We start from the raw sequence: 18,960 nt of genomic DNA, 5'->3' as shown, positions 1-18,960 counted from the left end.
CTGTCTCAAAAAACAAAACAAAAAATATATGAGACCTCCTGGACCTCAACTTGGAAAGCTCAGAGTCTAAAAAGACAGACATAAAAAACTAAAATACAATGTGATATGTACTAAAAAATGTCTTTAGAACATACATGGTGGCTGGGTGTGATGGCTTATGACTGTAATCCCAATACTTTGGGAGGCTGAGGTGAGTGGATCACTTGAGGTCAGGAGTTTGAGACCAGCCTGGTCAGCATGACAAACTCCATCTCTACTAAAAAACACAAAAATTAGCTGGGCCTGTAATTACATGCCTGTAATCCCAACTACTGAGAGGCTGAGGCAGGAGAATTGCTTGAACCCAGGAAGTGGAGGTTTCAGTGAGCTGAAATCGCTTCACTGCACTCCGGCCTGGGTGATGGAGCGAGACTCTGCCTCAAAAAAAAAAAAAAAAAAAAAAAGGAACATCCATGGGAGTGGGAATATTATTTCTTCCTGGAATGGAGTCAGAGAAAGTCACAGAGAGATGACATTTGAATTAGGCCCTCTTGTTTTTATGGATTCCTTTTTTTGCTTTTCAGAATTTTTGTATTAGGCTTGCTAGTGTCCCATCAAAACTATCACTCTGTTGCTTCCGTATCATGGCAATTGTGGGGTTTTTTGTTTGTTTTTGTTTTGTTTTGTTTTGAGTCTCAGGTGCAGAGGCTGGAGTGCAGTGGTGTGATCTTGGCTCACTGCAACCTCCACATGTCGTCAGGCTGGAGTGCAATGGAGCAATCTCGGCTCACTCCAACCTCCACCTCCTAGGCTCAAAGGATTCTCCTTCCTCAGCCTCCCAAGTAGCTGGGACCACAGGCACAAGTCACCATGCCTGGCTAAATTTTTTTTTTTTTTTTTGTAGAGACAGGGTTTCACCATGTTGCCCAGGCTGATCTCAAACTCCTGAGCTCTAATGATCCTCCTGCCTTGGCTTCCCAAAAGCACCGGCATTACAGGCTTGAGTCATTGTGTCCAGCCAAATTTTTTTTTTTTTTTTTTTAAGAGACAGAGTCTCATCCGTCATCCAAGCTAGCATGCAATGATGCAGTCATTGCACACACAGCCTCAGACTCCTGGGCTTATGCAATCCTCCCTATTCAGTCTCTCAAGTAGCTGGAACTACAGGCATGGGGCACCCGCCTGTCTCATGGCAATTCTTGATATGTCATTTTTGATTTCTAACCTCTTTGCTAATTGCCTCAGCTCTTCATATCCAAAATTTAAATTCTGAAAAAGGAATATGATTACCTTAGCCTAGCTTTCAAATCTTTGCCACAGAAATCATAGCTTGCTGGTACAATCAGCTATAATGAGTAGACACAGACATGTGATATAAAAGGGGATGATATAAAAGTAGGCATAGACATGCAGTGCAAAAGAGGGTAAGATGTGAATAGGTAGATGGTATAAAATATGTCTAGTGCATGTACCATTCTAAGGAATTTGGATGTTAGTTTGAAGATATATAAAATGAGAGGGCAATATTTAGAAAGAAACCTTTGCAAGCCTATAAAGAGTAGTTCTCAACCACAGTCTGCACTAACCTTACCTGGGGGGATTTAACAAATTCCAATGCTAAGTGCCACCACAAACCACTTATATTAGAAACTCTGGGGTGAGACACAGCCATAACTATTTTTTTAAAATTCTCTCAGATGATTCTAATAGGCAGCTAGGCTGAGTGCTTAGTGATATGGGACAATGAGCTTTAAATTTGGCTACACATTGGAATGGGCTAAGGAACTTTTAAAACTACTGATACCCAGAGGGTCACAGAATACAAAGTCAAAGTACAAAAATCAAATTGTATTTTTATATATTCATAGCAAACAATCAAAAATGAAGTTAAGAAAACACTACCATTTTAGTAGAATTAAAAATATCAAATATTTTTGGAACCACTTTGACAAAATATTTGCATGACCTTTATAAAAATATCACTGACAGAAATTAAAGACCTAAATAAATGGAGAGAGATGCTATATTCATGGATTGGAAGACTCAATATTATTAAGGTTAATTCTCCCCAAAATTGATTTACAAGTTAAATACAGTTCCAATAAAAATACTCAAAGGTTTATTTTTGGTTGGTATTAACATACTAATTTGGCTGGGCATAGTGACCCACATCTGCAGTCCCAGCACTTTGGGATGCTCAAGCCAGGAGTGCAACACCAGTCTGAGCAACATGGTAAGACCTCATCTCTACGAAAAACTAAAAAATTAGCCAGGTGTGGTGGTGCATGCCTCTGTTCCCAGCTACTCGGCAGGCTGAGGTGGGAGGATCACTTGAATCCGGGAGTTTGAGGCTGCAGTGAGCCATGATTGTGTCACTGAACTCCAGTTTGGGCAACAGAGCATGATCCTGTCTCAAAAAATAAACTGATTCTAAGAATTATTTTAAAATGCAAAGGATCAAGCCAGGCATGGTGGCTCATGCCTATAATCCCAGCACTTTGGAGGCTGAGGTGGGCAGATCACGAGGTCAGGAGTTTGAGACTAGCCTGACCAACATGGTGAAACCCTGTCTCTACTAAAAACACAAAAATTAGCCAGGCAGAGTGGCATGTGCCTGTAATCCCAGCTACTCAGGAGGCTGAGGCAGGAGAATCACTTGAACCCAGGAGGCAGAGGTTGCAGTGAGCCGAGATGACACCACTGCACTCCAGCCTGGGCGACAGAGCGACTCTCTCTCCAAAAAAAAAAAAAAAAAGACAAAGAATCTAATTTTTTTTTAATCTTTAAAATGAAGGATAAAGGTGCATTACTTGATTTCAAAACTGAACATAAAGCTACAATAATCAAAAGAGTACACTATTGGTATAAGTATAGACAAATACTTTTCAAAATATTAGAAAAGAGTTCAAATAGATGTATACCCAGTTCAATTTTATAGCCAGATTTTACCCCGTTTAATTGATTTTGAACAGCAGTATCAAAACAATTTAATGGGGAAAGGAAAATCTTTCAACAATTAGTGTGGAAAAATTGGATAATGCATATGAAAAACATTAACTTTAACTCATGCTTCCTACCAATCTCTGGGAGATTGAGGCAGGGGATTGTTTGAGCCTGGAAGTTTGAGACCAGCCTACCAAGACTCGATTCTACATGAATAAATAAATAGTAAACTAAAATTATAATGCTTCTGGAAGAAAACATTTAAAAACTCTTCATGACCTTGGGACAGACAAAGATTTCTGAAACAGAAGTCAGAAAACACTAAGCATAAAATAAAATAATAAACTGAATTTCTTTTTTTTTTTTTTTTTTGAGACAGAGTTTCGCTCTTGTTACCTAGGCTGGAGTGCAATGGCGCGATCTCGGCTCACCGCAACCTCCGCCTCCCGGGTTCAGGCAATTCTCCTGCCCCAGCCCCCTGAGTAGATGGGATTACAGGCAAGCGCCACCATGCCCAGCTGATTTTTTGTATTTTTTAGTAGAGACGGGGTTTCACCATGTTGACCAGGATGGTCTCGATCTCTTGGCCTCGTGATCCACCCGCCTCGGCCTCCCAAAGTGCTGGGATTACAGGCTTGAGTCACCACGCCCGGCCTGAATTTCATCAAAACTAAAAAGTCTGCTCATCAAAGATACCTTTAGACAATTTTTAGAAAACCTTTATACCTGGAGATAAATTTTTTAATACATACATTTGGCAAAGGACATGCATCCAGAACAACTAAGCTAAAAAATGAACAAAGGGCTTGAACAGACACTTCATTAAAAAAGTTATGTGAGTGGCCAATAAGCACATGAAAAAGAACTCAAATCAATAGTCATCAGGAAAATGCAAATTAGAACAATGACTTATCCGGCTGGGCACGGTGGCTCACGCTCATAATCCTAGCACTTTGGAAGGCCAAGGGGAGTGGGTCATGGGATCAGGAGATCGAGATCATCCTGGCTAACACGGTGAAAAAATCCCGTCTCTACTAAAAATACAAAAAATTAGCTAGGTGTGGTGGCACGCGCCTGTAATCCCATAGCTACTGAGGAAGCTGAGGCAAGAGAATCACTTGAATCTGGGAGGTGGAGGTTGTAGTGAGCCAAGTTCACATCATTGCACTCCAGCCTGGGCAACAGAGCAAAACTCTGTCTCAAAAAAAAAAAAAAAAGACCGATGACATATCATTTCATTCCCACTAGTATGGCTAAAATGAAAAGAGCTGACAACACCAAATGTTGACAAAGTTGGAAACAAGAGGAACTCTTTATATTTTTAGTAGAAATGTAAAATGGTACAACCACTTTGGAAAACTAGCAGTTTCTTCCCTTTTTTTTGAAACAGTGTCTCGCTCTGTTGCCCAGGCTGGAGTGCAGTGGCACTATCTTGGCTCACTGCAACCTCCACCTCCTGGGTTCAAACAGTTCTCATACCTCAGCTTCCCAAGTATAGCTGGATCTACAGGCACCTGCCACCATGCCTGGCTAATTTTTGTGCTTTTAATAGAGATGGGGTTTCCCCACATTGGCAAGGCTGGTCTCAAATTCCTGACCTCAGGTGATCTGCCCTCCTCAGCCTCCCAAAGTATTCAGATTACAGGCATGAGCCACCATGCCCAGCCAACTGGCAGTTTCTCAAAAAGTTATAAATCTACCTTATGATCCAGCAATTCCACTCCTAGGTATTTACCCAAGATAATGAAAATACATGTCCACAAAAAGACTTTTATAAGAATGTTTATAGCAGCTTTATTCATAATAGTCAAAACATGCAAAACCAAATGTCTTCCACTATGAGAACAGGTAAGTGAATTTTGGTACATTTGTATAATGAAATGCTACTCATCAACAGAAACAATGAACTACTGATGTACACAACTGGTTAAATTCAAAAACATTTTGTTGAGTAAGAGAAAGTAGACCTAAAAGAGGATACACTGTATGATTTCATGATCTGAAGTTCAAGAACAGGAAAATTGATCTATGGTGACAGAAATCACCAGTGGAGATAGGAACTGATTGGAAGAGGAAATGAGGGAAATTTCTGGGGTGATAGAAATGTTCTATATCTTGTTGTGGTGGTGATTAAAGGGGTGTATGTATTTGTCAAAACTCATTGTTTTTTTTAGTGATGATAATAAGATCTGATTATTTCACTGTACATAAATTATACCTAAAAAGAAAAAAACAAACCAATTTCTCACACAGCCACAAATATCATTAAAAAAAAGTCAAAAGGTTAAGGTCAAACAGAAAAAGAGAGAAAGGCCTTAATTTACAAGCAGCACAAATCACAAATAAACAACATAATTTAAAAAAAAGATCGGCCGGGCGCGGTGGCTCACGCCTGTAATCCCAGCACTTTGGGAGGCCGAGGCGGGTGGATCACGAGGTCAAGAGATCGAGACCATCCTGGTCAACATTGTGAAACCCCGTCTCTATTAAAAATACAAAAAATCAGCTGGGCATGGTGGCGCATGCCTGTAATCCCAGCTACTCAAGAGGCTGAGGCAGGAGAATTGCCTGAACCCAGGAGGCGGAGGTTGCGGTGAGCCGAGATCGCGCCATTGCACTCCAGCCTGGGTAACACGAGCAAAACTCCGTCTCAAAAAAAAAAGAAAAAAAGAAAAGATCAAGAATGGGAGGTTCATAGAAAAATAATACATGTTTAATAAGTTTTATATGATGCCAAAAGTTATTTCCAATTAAATAAATGCAAATTAAAATAAAATACAATTTTCTACCTATCAGATTGCAAAATTTTAAAGTTTGATTAATGAAGTGAGAGGATCGCTTGAGACCACGAGTTCAGCCCTGGCAACATAAGGAGACTTTATTTCTATAAGAAATTTAAAAATTAGCCCAGTGTAGTGGTGTGTGCCTGTAGTCGCAGCTACTCAGGAGGCTGAGTCTGGAGGATCACCTGAGCCCAGGAGATTGAGGCTGTAGTGAGCCATGATCATGCTACTGCATTCCAACGTGGTGACAGAGTGAGACCCTGTCTCAAACAAAAGAAAATAACAAAAATAAAAGTTTGATAATACCAGAGTTGGTGAGGCTGTGAGGAAACAAATATTCCATTTTTTTTTTTTTTTTTTTTTTGAGATGGAGTCTCGCTCTGTCGCCCAGGCTGGAGTGCAGTGGTGCAATCTTGGCTCACTGCAACCTCCCTCTCCCGAGTTTAGGCGATTCTCCTGCCTCAGCCTCCCAAGTTGCTGGGACTACAGGTGTGTGCCACCATGCCCAGCTAATTTTTTGTATTTTTAGTAGAGATGGGATTTCGGTGTTAGCCAGGATGATCTTGATCTCCTGACCTCATGATCCACCTCAGCCTCCCAAAGTTCAGGGATTACAGGCATAAGCCACCACTCCTGACTACAAATACTCTTCTGCTCTGTTAATAGAAGAATAAAGTGGTAAAATCTGGGCATTTGGTACCATATTTACATCACCAGTGGCAATTTAATTTTAGCAAAACATAATCTGTTTAATTAAATTACTGTTAATTTGAATTTTATATTTTTCTATTTTAAATTCATTTTGTAAATTTATTTTATGCCTTGGAATTGCATACAAGATACTAAACAAGGAGCTTATTCCTGGCTTTGTGAATATTTATACAGCTTTTTAAAGGAAAAGGTACTTGCTAGTAGGGAGCCACAAAATGCTGAGTAGAAAGGCTTACTCCAGAGTTAGGATGATGTTCCCCACACACAGTAATTATGGCACTACTTTTTTTTTTTTTTGAGACGGAGTTTTGCTCTTGTGGCCCATGCTGGAGTGCAATGGTGGGATCTTGGCTCATTGCAACATCCGCCTCCCAGTTTCAAGTGATTCTCCTGCTCATTCTTTCAAGTAGCTGGGATTAGATGCCCGCCACCATGCCCAGCTAATTTTTGTATTTTTAGGAGAGATAGGGATTCATCATGTTGGCCAGGTTGGCCTTGAACTCCTGACCTCAGGTGATCCACCAACCTTGGCCTCCCAAAGTGCTGAGAATACAGGCATGAGCCACTGTGCCCAGCCTAATTATGGCACTTCTGACAGCCTTATTTGGATGCAGTGAGTCAATATTATTGATTGGAATATTGAAGAAAGATAAGAAAATGGTTTGTTTGTTCCTTAGGGGGAAGATTATTCAAAACGAAGTACAGAAAGAGAATACAGAGCTAGGGAATGGGGAGAAAGGAAGACTGGGAAGGATGTATTTACTTACAAAAGTCTTAGTGGGGAAATTGGTTGAAACTTGGAGTAATTCAATTTATCACTTATTAATTTATCTTTCAAAGGTTTTGATTTTATTGATAAGGATTGATTTAAATATTTATACTGGCTCAGAAACATTCTAAATATTCTTCTTGTAATAATGCTCATGGAAAGGATGTATGCAAATCTGTGACTAATCAATATTTGTAAAAGTTCATGTCACATATTTACCTCTCTGCAAGTAGAGTATCACTTGTTATTATTAAAATATCCAGACAATCTTCCAGTTCCTTGTTACGGTCAGTTATCTGTACCAGACTCATCAACAAACAGAGCTTCAGCAAATTGTAAGTCCCAGGAGGAGTAATCTGTGATGCAAAGATATTGGCAAGTATTGCTGTAAATTTCCAGCATGAGCTTGAAGTTAAGGAGAGAAGACACTTGAAGTTGTCACTAATTCCTGAAGGAACTGAAAGTAAATATTAACATATATATTAGAAAGGGTTTTAAAACAATAAAACAAGAAAACATTATAGATATTTGATTTCCTTTATCTAAAATGTTATCAAAGTATAGTTCTAATAATGCCTACTATTATTATTATTATTATTATTATTTTTAGAGAGATGAGACCTTGTTATGTTTCCCAGGCTGGTCTTTAACCCTTGGCCTCAATTGATTCTCCTGCATTGGCCTCCCCAAAGTGGAATGATTAAAGGCCTGAGCCACCGTGCCTGGCCTTTAAATTCTTAGAAGGATATTAAATTATGATTTGAGGTCATGTTAGTTTATCATTTCTATCTCAGGGAATGTAATGCAAGGAAGAAGTCACCCTGTGTGTCCATGTAGATTGGCTGTGGGTTGCAAGCAAATCTCTCATTCTTTTCCTTTTAAGATCTATGTGAGCAAACAAGATCATGGAGCTCCTGAATTGCTGTGTTTGCTATTATATTTCTATGTATCGCCTTCAAAGGGGAATAATAAGCAGAATGGGAAATATTTGAATGTCACTGTTAAATGGAAAGATTTATATTCCACTACTTTGAAAGCAATGTACTATAGTATACTGTAAAATTCTAGATCTTCTCCATCCTCTCACTGTCTATCTCCTGAAAGAAATGAGTGATTTATCCAATTGATGGTTTGGGTGAAACAGCTGTGCATGTATAACCAGTCCCATTCTCCTTTCTGGGCTGCCATCAGAGAGCAATGATTTCCTCTACGCATCCATGCCCATGGACTAAGAGAGGCCTACTTTAGTCCAGCTCTTGCCACATTTGGGTAGTTAAATATGTCTCATTCTAGAGTTCAGCATAAAAAAGCACACTCTCCATCTATAGAAAAGTCATGTTCTGCTACAAAATCAATAAATGTTTAAATACTTAGCAGAAAATATTTAAAAAATCACTAAACCCTCTATAGTTCATCAGTGCTTTCTTTCTTTAACATTTTTGTTCTTTTAAGAAGTTTTCTTTTTAAGTAAGTAGAAGTATTTAGAACCTACTTACATTTAAATTCAACTTGGGTCTCTATTACTACTGATGATTATCCACAGTATGGAGGCTAAAGAAACTTCATCTTGGGCTGAATGTGGTGGCTCACACCTGTAATCCTAGCACTTTGGGAGGCTGAGGAGGGTGGATCACCTGAGGTCAGGAGTCCGAGACCAGCCTGGCCAAAATGGTGAAACCCTGGCTCTACTAAAAATACAAAAATTAGCTGGGCGTGGTGGCACACACCTGTAATCTCAGCCACTTGGGAGGCTGAGGCAGGAGAATTGCTTGAACCCAGGAGATGGAGGTTGCAGTGAGCCAAGATTGCACCATTGCACTCCAGCCTGGGTGATAGAGCAAAACTATCTCAAAAAAAAAGAAACTTCATCTTGGAAGCTAACCTGCCATTTGACTTCTAATTAACCCCAGATCTGCAAATGCACTGAGATTTCCAGTTGATCTCTTGTTCCTCTTGCAAGAGCATATACTTACCATAAATCCTGCCCTTAGATCAATCAACCTTGATAAATTCATACTTACTGTAAATCTTGTCCTTAGGTCAAATTCCTATCCAATCCCTCTGAAGCATATGTACTCCTTTCCTATATAATTCCTGGGTCCATCTTGCAGCTGCCCAAGACTGCTTTTGTCCATAAGTTTCCCAATAAAACCACCCTATAATGACAAGCTGGACTTGTCTGCCTCCTTTCGTTTCTCAGGTCCTTCTGCATTTGGGGATCACTTTGAAAATATATAGCCCATTCAAGGAACATATGGATTATAAATAAAATCCAACTCTATTCAAGATTTAACCAGCCTTATCTATATTTAGATATTTGTGAGCCAAGTTAAAAGAAGAGATCTGCTCTCCACTTTTGTTTACATAATGCTAAAGCATGTTGGAGTTGTTAAAGGAAATTATCAGTAATAAAGGTGATATTTTGGTCCTCATCTGCCTTTATCTTATTTCTTGATTTGATTCAGAATTCAGCTAAGGAAAAGGATGCTATTTTATTGAGTCCTTCTTCTCAGACCACAACAGTTAACCCAGAATTGCCTTGGCTAGTAAATAAAGGGTGATATAGAAAAACCCTTTGACTAATCTCTAACCCTGAAACATTTTTCTCATTAATTATTTAAAAAATTAAAATAAGGCTTAGCCCAAAGCAAGGAGTCATACATGCTAGCAAGTTTCCACATTTTCCTGTTTTATTTCCTTCGTGTATTTACTATCTGAAATTGTCTTTTGCTTACTTTACATGTTTATTGACTATCTACCATATGATTTAAGAGCAGAAACCTTGACTGTCCTGTTTACAGCTGTATCCTTAGTGCTTAGAAGAATGCCTAGCACACAGGCAAACAATACTTATCTGCTGAACAAATACATTTAAATGTAAATATTTGTTAATATATAATACTAACATTTTCCTTACCTTTTGAATTACAAAAAGTTATGCTATTTGCTTCTATACAGACAGCAGTTTGTGAGGTTTTTACACAGGTTGGAATTCCAATAATGTTATATTCATTTCCCATATTCATTTTATTCACTGATTCATCTAAAGTTATTAAAGACAGAAGAAAATGCATATTCACTAAATGAACTTTGCACATGATCATGTGGTTCAAAGATCCAGAACTAATAACAGTTCAGTAGTTGAGTTTGGAGTATTTACTTTTGTTTAGCTTAATATCCATATAGAGTGACGCTAATAATGTAAACTGATGCAATTTTATTGTTGATAAACTTCAATTCTTATGTGCAATGATGAATTAACTTCAAGAAGCATATGATATAGCAACCAGACACTCTTCTATAATATGGTCAAAATAAAATAAAATTATTCTATATTAAAATGAAACATCTTTGCATTCAATGAAAAGGAATGTTAATAAAAATGACCTTATAAGTGATCATTTTATTTGGGAGTAAATAATTTTACTGTCTACAATACATGTAAGCAGTTGTAAAAACATTATTTAACCTATAACATATTTGTGTTTTTGTTTGTTTTGAGACAAGGTCTTACTCTGTTGCCCAGGCTGTAGTGCAATGGCATAATCAGCTCACTGTAACCTCAAATTCTACGGTTCAAGCAATCCTCCTGCCTCAGCCTCCTAAAATGTTGCGATTACAGGTGTGAAACACCATGCCTGGCCTGTAAGATATTCTTATCTGTACTTTATATATGAGGAAACTGAGAGGTTACATAGTTTGCACAAGGCTAAATAACTAGTAAGAAGCAGAACTGAAATTCACATTTAGGTTTGCCTTCCTACAAAGTCTACCCTCTTGCATTATACTAGGTTCCTCTCTCATACCTAGAGCCTGGGTAACCCTTTGCATGAATTCAAAATTTATTTTTAAAAACACACTAAAAATTGTGAACCTCCATTCCACAATTAGAAGTTGGTTGATTATAAAGCTAAGAAATAAAGGTTTATAGGAAGGAGCAAGGGTTAACTTATCTCTGTGAAGATCAGGGTGGTACTTCTTTTTTTTTTCTTTTCTCTCCAGCCCCAGAGAGCTAAACAATAACTCCAATATCTGTGTAAGACACACAGAATAAGAGGAGATCATTGTCTTAAAATAACTGTAACCCTGGGACTTAGCTCAGTGCTTGGGACATAGTAGGTGCTAATATCATTTTAAGTGATATTAAAATGATAATTTTAATTGAATGAATAATTGATATATTAACTAAATATGACTTTTTAAAACACTGAAGAATTAGCAGACTTGTGATTCCTTTTTTTTTTCCCCAAGACGAAGTTTCACTCTTGCTGCCCAGACTTGAGTGCAGTGGCATGATCTCAGCTCACTGCAACCTTCACTTCCTAGCTTTAAGCAATTCTCCTCCCTCGGCCTTCCGTCCGCCACCACGCCTGGCTAGTTTTTTCGATTTTCAGTAGAGATAGGGTTTCACTATGTTGGCCAGGTTGGTCTTAAACACCTGACCTCAGGTGATCTGCCCATCTCAGCCTCCCAAAGTGCTGGGATTACAGGTGTGAACCACTGCATCCGGCCAAAGACTTGTAATTCACTATTTGTAATTTATAAGCATAAACAAGTCAGTTGCTTTTTATTTTTGAGACGGAGTCCGGAGTCCGGCTCTGCCACCAGGCTGGTGTGCAGTGGTGGATATTGGCTCACTGAAGCCTCCGCCTCCTGGGTTCAAGCAATTCTCCTGCCTCAGCCTCCTGAGTAGCTGGGATTACAGGCGCCTGCCACCATGCCTGGCTAATTTTTATTTGTTTGCTTGTTTTTTGAGACGTAGTCTTGCTCTGTTGCCCAGGCTGGAGTACAGCAGCGCGATCTTGGCTCACTGCAACCTCCGCCTCCTGGATTCAAGCAATTCTCCAGCCTCAAGTCTCCCCAGTAGGTGGGACTACAGGCGCGTGCCACCATGCCTGGATAATTTTGTTTTCTTTTTATTTTTAGTACAGACGGGGTTTTACTGTGTTAGCCAGAATGGTCTTGATCTCCTGACCTTGTAATCCACCTACCTTGGCCTCCCAAAGTGCTGGGATTACAGGTGTGAACAACCACCCCTGGCCAATTTTTGTATTTTTAGTAGACAGGGTTTCACCATGTTGGCCAGGCTGGTGTCGGACTCCTGACCTCAGGTGATCCACCCTCCCTGCTTCCCAAAGTCCTGAGATTGCAGGCATGAGCCACTATGCCCACCAACCAGCTTTCTTTCTATTTTTTTAGAGACAGGGTCTGGAATTCAGCTGGTGGATAAAGAAAAGACGCCGGGCGCGGTGGCTCAAGCCTGTAATCCCAGCACTTTGGGAGGCCGAGGCGGGTGGATCACAAGGTCAAGAGATCGAGACCATCCTGGTCAACATGGTGAAACCCCGTCTCTACTAAAACTACAAAAAAATTAGCTGGGCATGGTGGCACATGCCTGTAATCCCAGCTACTCAGGAGGCTGAGGCAGTAGAATTGCCTGAACCCGGGAAGCGGAGGTTGCGGTGAGCCGAGATCGCGCCATTGCACTCCAGCCTGGGTAACAAGAGCGAAACTCTGTCTCTAAAAAAAAAAAAAAAAAAAAAAAAGAAAAGAAAAGTGCTCCCCTCCCTGTGTCCATGTGTTCTCATTGTTCAACACCCGCCTATGAGTGAGAACATGCAGTGTTTGATCTTCTGCTCTTCTGTCAGTTTGCTGAGAATGATGGTTTCCAGGTTCATCCATGTCCCTACAAAGGACCCAAACCCATCGTTTTTGATGGCTGCATAATATTCCATGGTGTATATGTGCCACATTTTCCCTATCCAGTCTATCATCGATGGGCATTTGGGTTGGTTCCAGGTCTTTACTATTGTAAACAGTGCTGCAATGAATATTCGTGTGCACGTGTCCTTACAGTAGAACGATTTGTAATCCACACACTGGGGTCAGTTGGGGGGAAATGGGGGAGGGACGGTGGGGGGTGGGGAGCTAGGGAGAGATAGAAAGGGGAGAAATGCCAGATGTAGGTGATGGGGAGGAAGGCAGCAAATCACACTGCCACGTGTGTACCTATGCAACAATTTTGCATGTTCTTCACATGTACCCCAAAACCTAAAATACAATAAAATAAATGGAAAAGAAAAAAAAGAAAAATGCAAAAAAAAAGCAAAAAAGCAAAAAAAAAAAAAAAAAAGAGAGAGGGTCTCTCTGTGTTTCCCAGGCTGGAGTGCAGTGGCACCATCACAGCTTACTGCAGCCTCCAACGCTGGACTTAGGCGATCCTCCCATCTTAGCTTTCCAGGTAGCTAGGACTACAGGCACATGCCACCACATCTGGCTAATTTTTTAATTTATAGAGATGAGGTCTCACTATATTGCTTAGGGTGGTCTCAAACTCCTGGCCTCAAGTGATCCTCCCACTTCAGCCTCCCAAAGTTTTGAGATTACAGGCATGAGCCAGCCACTGTGTCCAGCCAATTACATCTTTATAGCAATTTGAGTTCAAACAGAATTCACTTACCTCTTAGGAAAATTGTAAGAGATTGAAACCTAAATGGCTGGTTGTTAGAATATCCTTGAAAAGCATGAAGTGCCTTTGTGGTAATTATTTCAACTATTTGTTTATCTTAAAGCAAAGAGCAAAAAAGAATTAGATATTAGAATATATACTCAATTTAATTTCCACAATGAAATATCAGACACTATTTTTAAAATTGTGATTACAAAATGTAAATGCATATTACCACCAAGTACTCTAAATTTTCTGTCTTCTTGAAGTGAAGATGCACACAGATCACACAAAAAGTCATTTCTTATTGTTGCAGATTCTGTAGCACCAGGGACATGCACTCTTATATACTGAAATCCTGAAAGAAAACAGAGGTAAGATACATTTGCTTTCAGATTTAGCTTTTTTGTTGTTGCTATTGTTATTTTTTAATTTTTATATTTATTCTGTTTTATTACTCACACTAACAGATTTTAGCTATTTCAGTCCTTTAAAATTAGTCTAATTCAAAATGGAATTAATTGAATTTTGTACTTGGGTTCAGAGTAGTTCAATTAACAGTTATTGGATGGCTGTTTCTTGCCAGGCACTGTGCTAAGGCACTGGCAATATGGATGCTTAAGCACACAATTTCTATATGTGGCAGTGAGAAGCAGATGACAAATTTCCACCTGCGGTATTCATTTGCAGAGTGTTCAGAGAGAAGAGAGGAGGGTCAATCCACCCAATGAGAGGTGGTGAGGATAATGGTGAGGTCCTGGAGAAGGACTAAACTAATGTTAAGCCAAAGGGATGAGAGAGGACATTAAATGTTTCATTCACAACGTCATGAAATAATGTGTGAAGAACAAGTACTTCAGTAATACAGGTGCACTTGTTAGGATGGAGGTCGGGGAGAAAAGGAGAAAAATGCATTTCAAGATTTTGCAAAGTAAACATATAAACATTAGGAGATATAAAATTTTATTCAATTTTTTTCTATTTTGTGAGTGTTTCATAACTAATTGTAAATATGATTTAGGGTTAAACAATAAATTGTTAGGTGTTTTATTTTTGGAGACAGGCTGGAGTACAGTGGCATGAATATCCAGGCTGGAGTACAGTGGCATGAACACAGCTCACTGTAGCCTCAACCTACCTGGCTCAAGCAATCCTTCCAACTCAGCCTCCCAAATAGCTGGGACTACAGGCATGTGTCACCATGCTGGGCTAATTTTTGTATTTTTTGTAGAGACTAGGTTTCTCCCTGTTGCCCAGGCTGGTCTCAAACTTCGGAGCTCAGGTGATCCTCCCTCCTCGGCTTCCCAAAGTACAGGGATTACAGGCATGAGCCACCATGCCTAGCCAATTGATTAATGTTTTGATTTTACATTTTAATATTTACCTTTTGAAAGAGGGCACGCTTCATCTGAACAAAGGAATCTTGCACCTTGTGTATACTTGGTTACAGTTGTCATTGCAATCACAATTCCTTGCATCACATAAAATCTCTGAGATGTATAATCAAGTGGAAACTCACAAAGATCAAGACTATAACTTGGCAGGGGAGGTAAATGTGATAATTTCAGCACTATATTAATCTAAAAAGAACATAAAAATGGTATTAATGAAAATTGCAAATCCAATTTGACATGTATTACAATATAGTAAGTATATTATAGAGTAAATCAAGTAATGATATATTAATATTCTTAGGAACCAAAAGGTTAAGCATTAGAGAAATGACATTCAAATATATAATTAAAGAAGTAAAAATCTGATAATCTAAGATTTTAACTGAAAATATCACTGTGAACTTATAATGTTTCCTTAAATATACACAATTTCTGACCATATCCACTGAAAAGACTTAGAAAACAATGTCAACCAGGCAGCAAAGAAGCATGCCTAGTGTCCAGATTGTGATCTCTTCTTAAGTATAATTTCTCACTAAAAGGAACCAGGATTCCTTGGGGAAAATGGCTGATTTCAGGTCTCGGATAGAAAATATAGCAGATGGACTTGGGGTATCTTCTCACAAATGGCCTGTGTCAAAAGGACATAGGAGCAAATTTGAAGGGACCCCCAATGACAAAAGATAGGATAATATGAGCATCAAAAGGAATGACAGAGATTCATTGAAATATATCATATATATTTAAAAGTTCATGAGTCCCGCATATTTAAAAAAGGAAAACCAAAAAATAAAAAAATTGGTCATTACTGGAGGCTGCTAGATTTTAAGTCATTACTCTTTATAAAGGCAAAGAATCAAACATTTACCCTGCCTTTTCTGTACAAATTATATTTCAGAGTAACCAAATGCTGATAAGAGAAAATTACTTTTTTTTTTTTTTTTTTTTTTGAGATGGATTTTCACTCTTGTTGCCCAGGCTGAGTGCAGTGGCACCATCTCAGCTCACTGCAACCTCTGCCTCCTGGGTTCAAGTGATTCTCCTGCCTCAGCCTCATGAATAGCTGGGATTACAAGCACCTGCCACCATGCCTGGCGAATTTTTTTTATTTTTAGAAGAGACAGGGTTTTGCCATGTTGGGCAAGCTAATCTCAAACTCCTGATCTCAGGTGATCTGCCTGCCTCAGCCTCTCAAAGTGCTGGAATTACAGGTGTGAGCCACTGCGCCTAGCCAGAGAAAGTTAGTTTTACAGAAGAATTTCAGCTAATTCAGAAAGAATGCTAAAATTAGAAAAACTGCAATTTTGCAACTCCTAATGAAGTAGCGGATTCTAGGCAATGAACATCAATAGCAGCTAAAACCATTAGGTGAAATTTGATGGGAAACTGTATAATGGAAAGATCAGAATGACATGACAGGAACCCACTAATCAATTGTGACACTGTTAAAGGTGCAACAATAGATACTATATCCTCCTGATATAGCACAATATGTAATACATTCCACCAACTATTGTATATTCTTGTCAAATGATTTGAATCTAAATCTAAAAAGCCTTTACAGCCAACTTCTATTTTAGAAATATGAGGTTAAGGAAATAAGATAAATAGCACTACAAGGAAGCAATTAGACAAATCATGATTATGTAACAGGACAATTAGTCAATGGTATAAAAAGGGAGGGAGAGGAAATGGCTTTAGATAGAAAGAGACTTAGTGAAATGTAAGAACCACTTATGATGTGTGAACCTTGTTTTGGTCCTGATTTGGAACAAACCAATTGTAAGATATTCTTGAAACAACTGGTCAAATTTAAAGGTAAACTGGATATTAGATAATACCAAGGAATTATTGTTACTTTTGTAGAAGGCATTCTGATTATATAAGAAAAATGTGCATAATTTTTAGAGGTTGATACCAAAGTATGTACGGATAAAATAATAGAATATCCAGGATTTGCTTTAAAATATTTCAGAAAAAAACACTGATGGTGCAGGTATGGAAAAATATTGTAACACTGAACCCAAGTGATAAATATATGAAGGTGCATTGTATTATTCCCTTTACTTTTGGGTATATTTGAAAAGTTTTATTATAACGTGTTTAATGTTACATGGGGTAATACGAGAAATAAAGATGCATATGTGAGATATTCTATTGAACTTTGAAAAAAATGTAGTATCCTTTTTAATTAAAAAAAATCTATGAATATAGAACTATTTTCTTTAAAAGTTATCATTTAGATTTGTACCTGAGATTCCTTAGTTAAATTTAACTAAAACTTACTTGGGTTTCAGTCTGCAATTGTCCAATTAATGAGAGAGTCTTAACAGCAATAAAACAGACCTGTAATTTCAAACAAAAGAAAAGTTATCAAAAATTCTGTGTGGCATAAAATTATTTCTCTTTTTGACTTACTGATTGAAAAACTTCAGCAGCTTTTAAAGGTTGGTGTAAAATGTGATTTCCAAGCTTAGCATCTAATTCAACAACATCAGATGGATTTATTAAAATTTTGAATCGATAGACAGCATAGCTTTGTTTTGAATCTGTAAAAATACACAAACATAAAAGTCAGGATAGTTATGTGTAGGAGTTTATTTGAAACTTTAAAAAATAACCCACCTTTGCTGAACGTACCATTGTAGTACTTGCAATCATCTATAAACTTTTGGAGGCCTCCACTTCTGTCAAGATAGATGAGGGCCGCCTCTTTCATTTTTAGATTTGACATTTTCTCCTGGTTAATGACTCTTCTCTATTTCTAACTGATTAAACCACAATTGTTGGTAAAATCTACAGATGGCAAAACTCATATAAACAATGTGAAAACCTAGAAATAAAATTAATTTTATTTTTGAAAATCTCTAATAAGACTTTACAAATTATTAAAGTTGAGAGCGAACTAAAACTAAGTAAAATTTCCAACTTAAAAAAAATTCCTACCCAAAGGGAAGCAAAACTTTTGTTTTCTTTTGCCAAATAGCTTTTTTTTTGAAATGGAGTCTCGTTCTGTTGCCCAGGCTGGAGTGCAGTGGCGCTATCTCAGCTCACTGCAACCTCCACCTCCCAGTTCAAATGATGCTCCTGCCTCAGCCTACTGAGTTCTGGGATAACAGGCCCGTGTCACCCGGCCTGGCGAATTTTTGTATTTTTAGTAGAGACAGGGTTTCACCATGCTGGCCAGTTTGGTCTCGAACTCCTGACCTCAAGTGATCCACCTGCCTCAGCCTCTCAAAGTGCTGGGATTACAGGCGTGAGCCACCACACCTGGCCTCATTACCAAATATTTATTTGGCACCTACTATAGGTTGGACACTAGATTGTCCTAGGCACTAAAAACACAAAGATGAGTAAAACATGGTCTCGATTCTTCAGAAAGAGTGCAGTGAGAGAAGATATATATGTAAACAATTACATGGCAATTTAAGTGCTGTAATAGAAATATGAATATACTAGGTAGCATGAAAGAAACAACATACATGAAATATTTCACAAAATTTGGGGTCATCCTTGTGTATGGGTCATAATATTTTCCATTATTTTAAGACATTTTGATTGAAGACAGTGGGGTCATAGACAAGAAGCTATGAGTTCTACTTTAAGGTGACATTTGATAGATAACTATTTCACTAATTGGAGGAGAGGTGAAGAGAAGGAGAAAGTGTTCCAGAGATAGAGGTGGTCACCTCTCACCCCCATTATGAGTTTTACACTACTGGATCCACACATCCACTACGTGGAGTTCAGGCTACTTTCCAAAGAAAAATAATTGAGACTGTCCTTTTCGATATAAGATAGAAGTGAAACTTTAGCGTTTACTTCTCTGTGGCCATAAGTACAATGATCTCGGCGTCATGTTCAGCACATCACATCTTTGCTTCACTAGAACATTAGGTTTCTGGGGTTGAATGAAGGGAGACTATTGATAAT

General features: G+C 38.5%; 1 protein-coding gene across 2 annotated transcripts in view; it reads right to left on the bottom strand.

Moving 5' to 3' along the window:
- Positions 1-17,932, bottom strand: part of MCMDC2 (minichromosome maintenance domain containing 2) — a 48,810-nt gene extending 30,878 nt beyond the window's left edge. The window contains exons 1-8 of one of the 2 annotated variants that reach the window (XM_032296245.1): positions 17,668-17,932; positions 17,446-17,576; positions 17,314-17,373; positions 15,018-15,213; positions 13,869-13,991; positions 13,646-13,750; positions 10,103-10,228; positions 7,405-7,642 (exon numbers count right to left, since the gene is read on the bottom strand). In XM_032296245.1, the coding sequence (XP_032152136.1) occupies positions 7,405-7,642; positions 10,103-10,228; positions 13,646-13,750; positions 13,869-13,991; positions 15,018-15,213; positions 17,314-17,373; positions 17,446-17,576; positions 17,668-17,761 (1,073 nt within the window). In that variant the 5' untranslated portion in view covers positions 17,762-17,932. The remainder of the gene's footprint in view (positions 1-7,404; positions 7,643-10,102; positions 10,229-13,645; positions 13,751-13,868; positions 13,992-15,017; positions 15,214-17,313; positions 17,374-17,445; positions 17,577-17,667) is intronic. The other variant, XM_032296246.1, reaches the window with a different exon arrangement.
- Between the last annotated feature and the right edge of the window lie 1,028 nt (positions 17,933-18,960).

The sequence above is a fragment of the Sapajus apella genome, unplaced genomic scaffold, assembly GCF_009761245.1.
Source record: "Sapajus apella isolate SASKATOON/1434 unplaced genomic scaffold, GSC_monkey_1.0 scaffold35, whole genome shotgun sequence".
Lineage (NCBI taxonomy): Eukaryota > Metazoa > Chordata > Mammalia > Primates > Cebidae > Sapajus > Sapajus apella.
The sequence above is the reverse complement of the archived record's forward strand: the minus strand, read 5'-3'. Positions and strand labels throughout refer to the sequence as shown.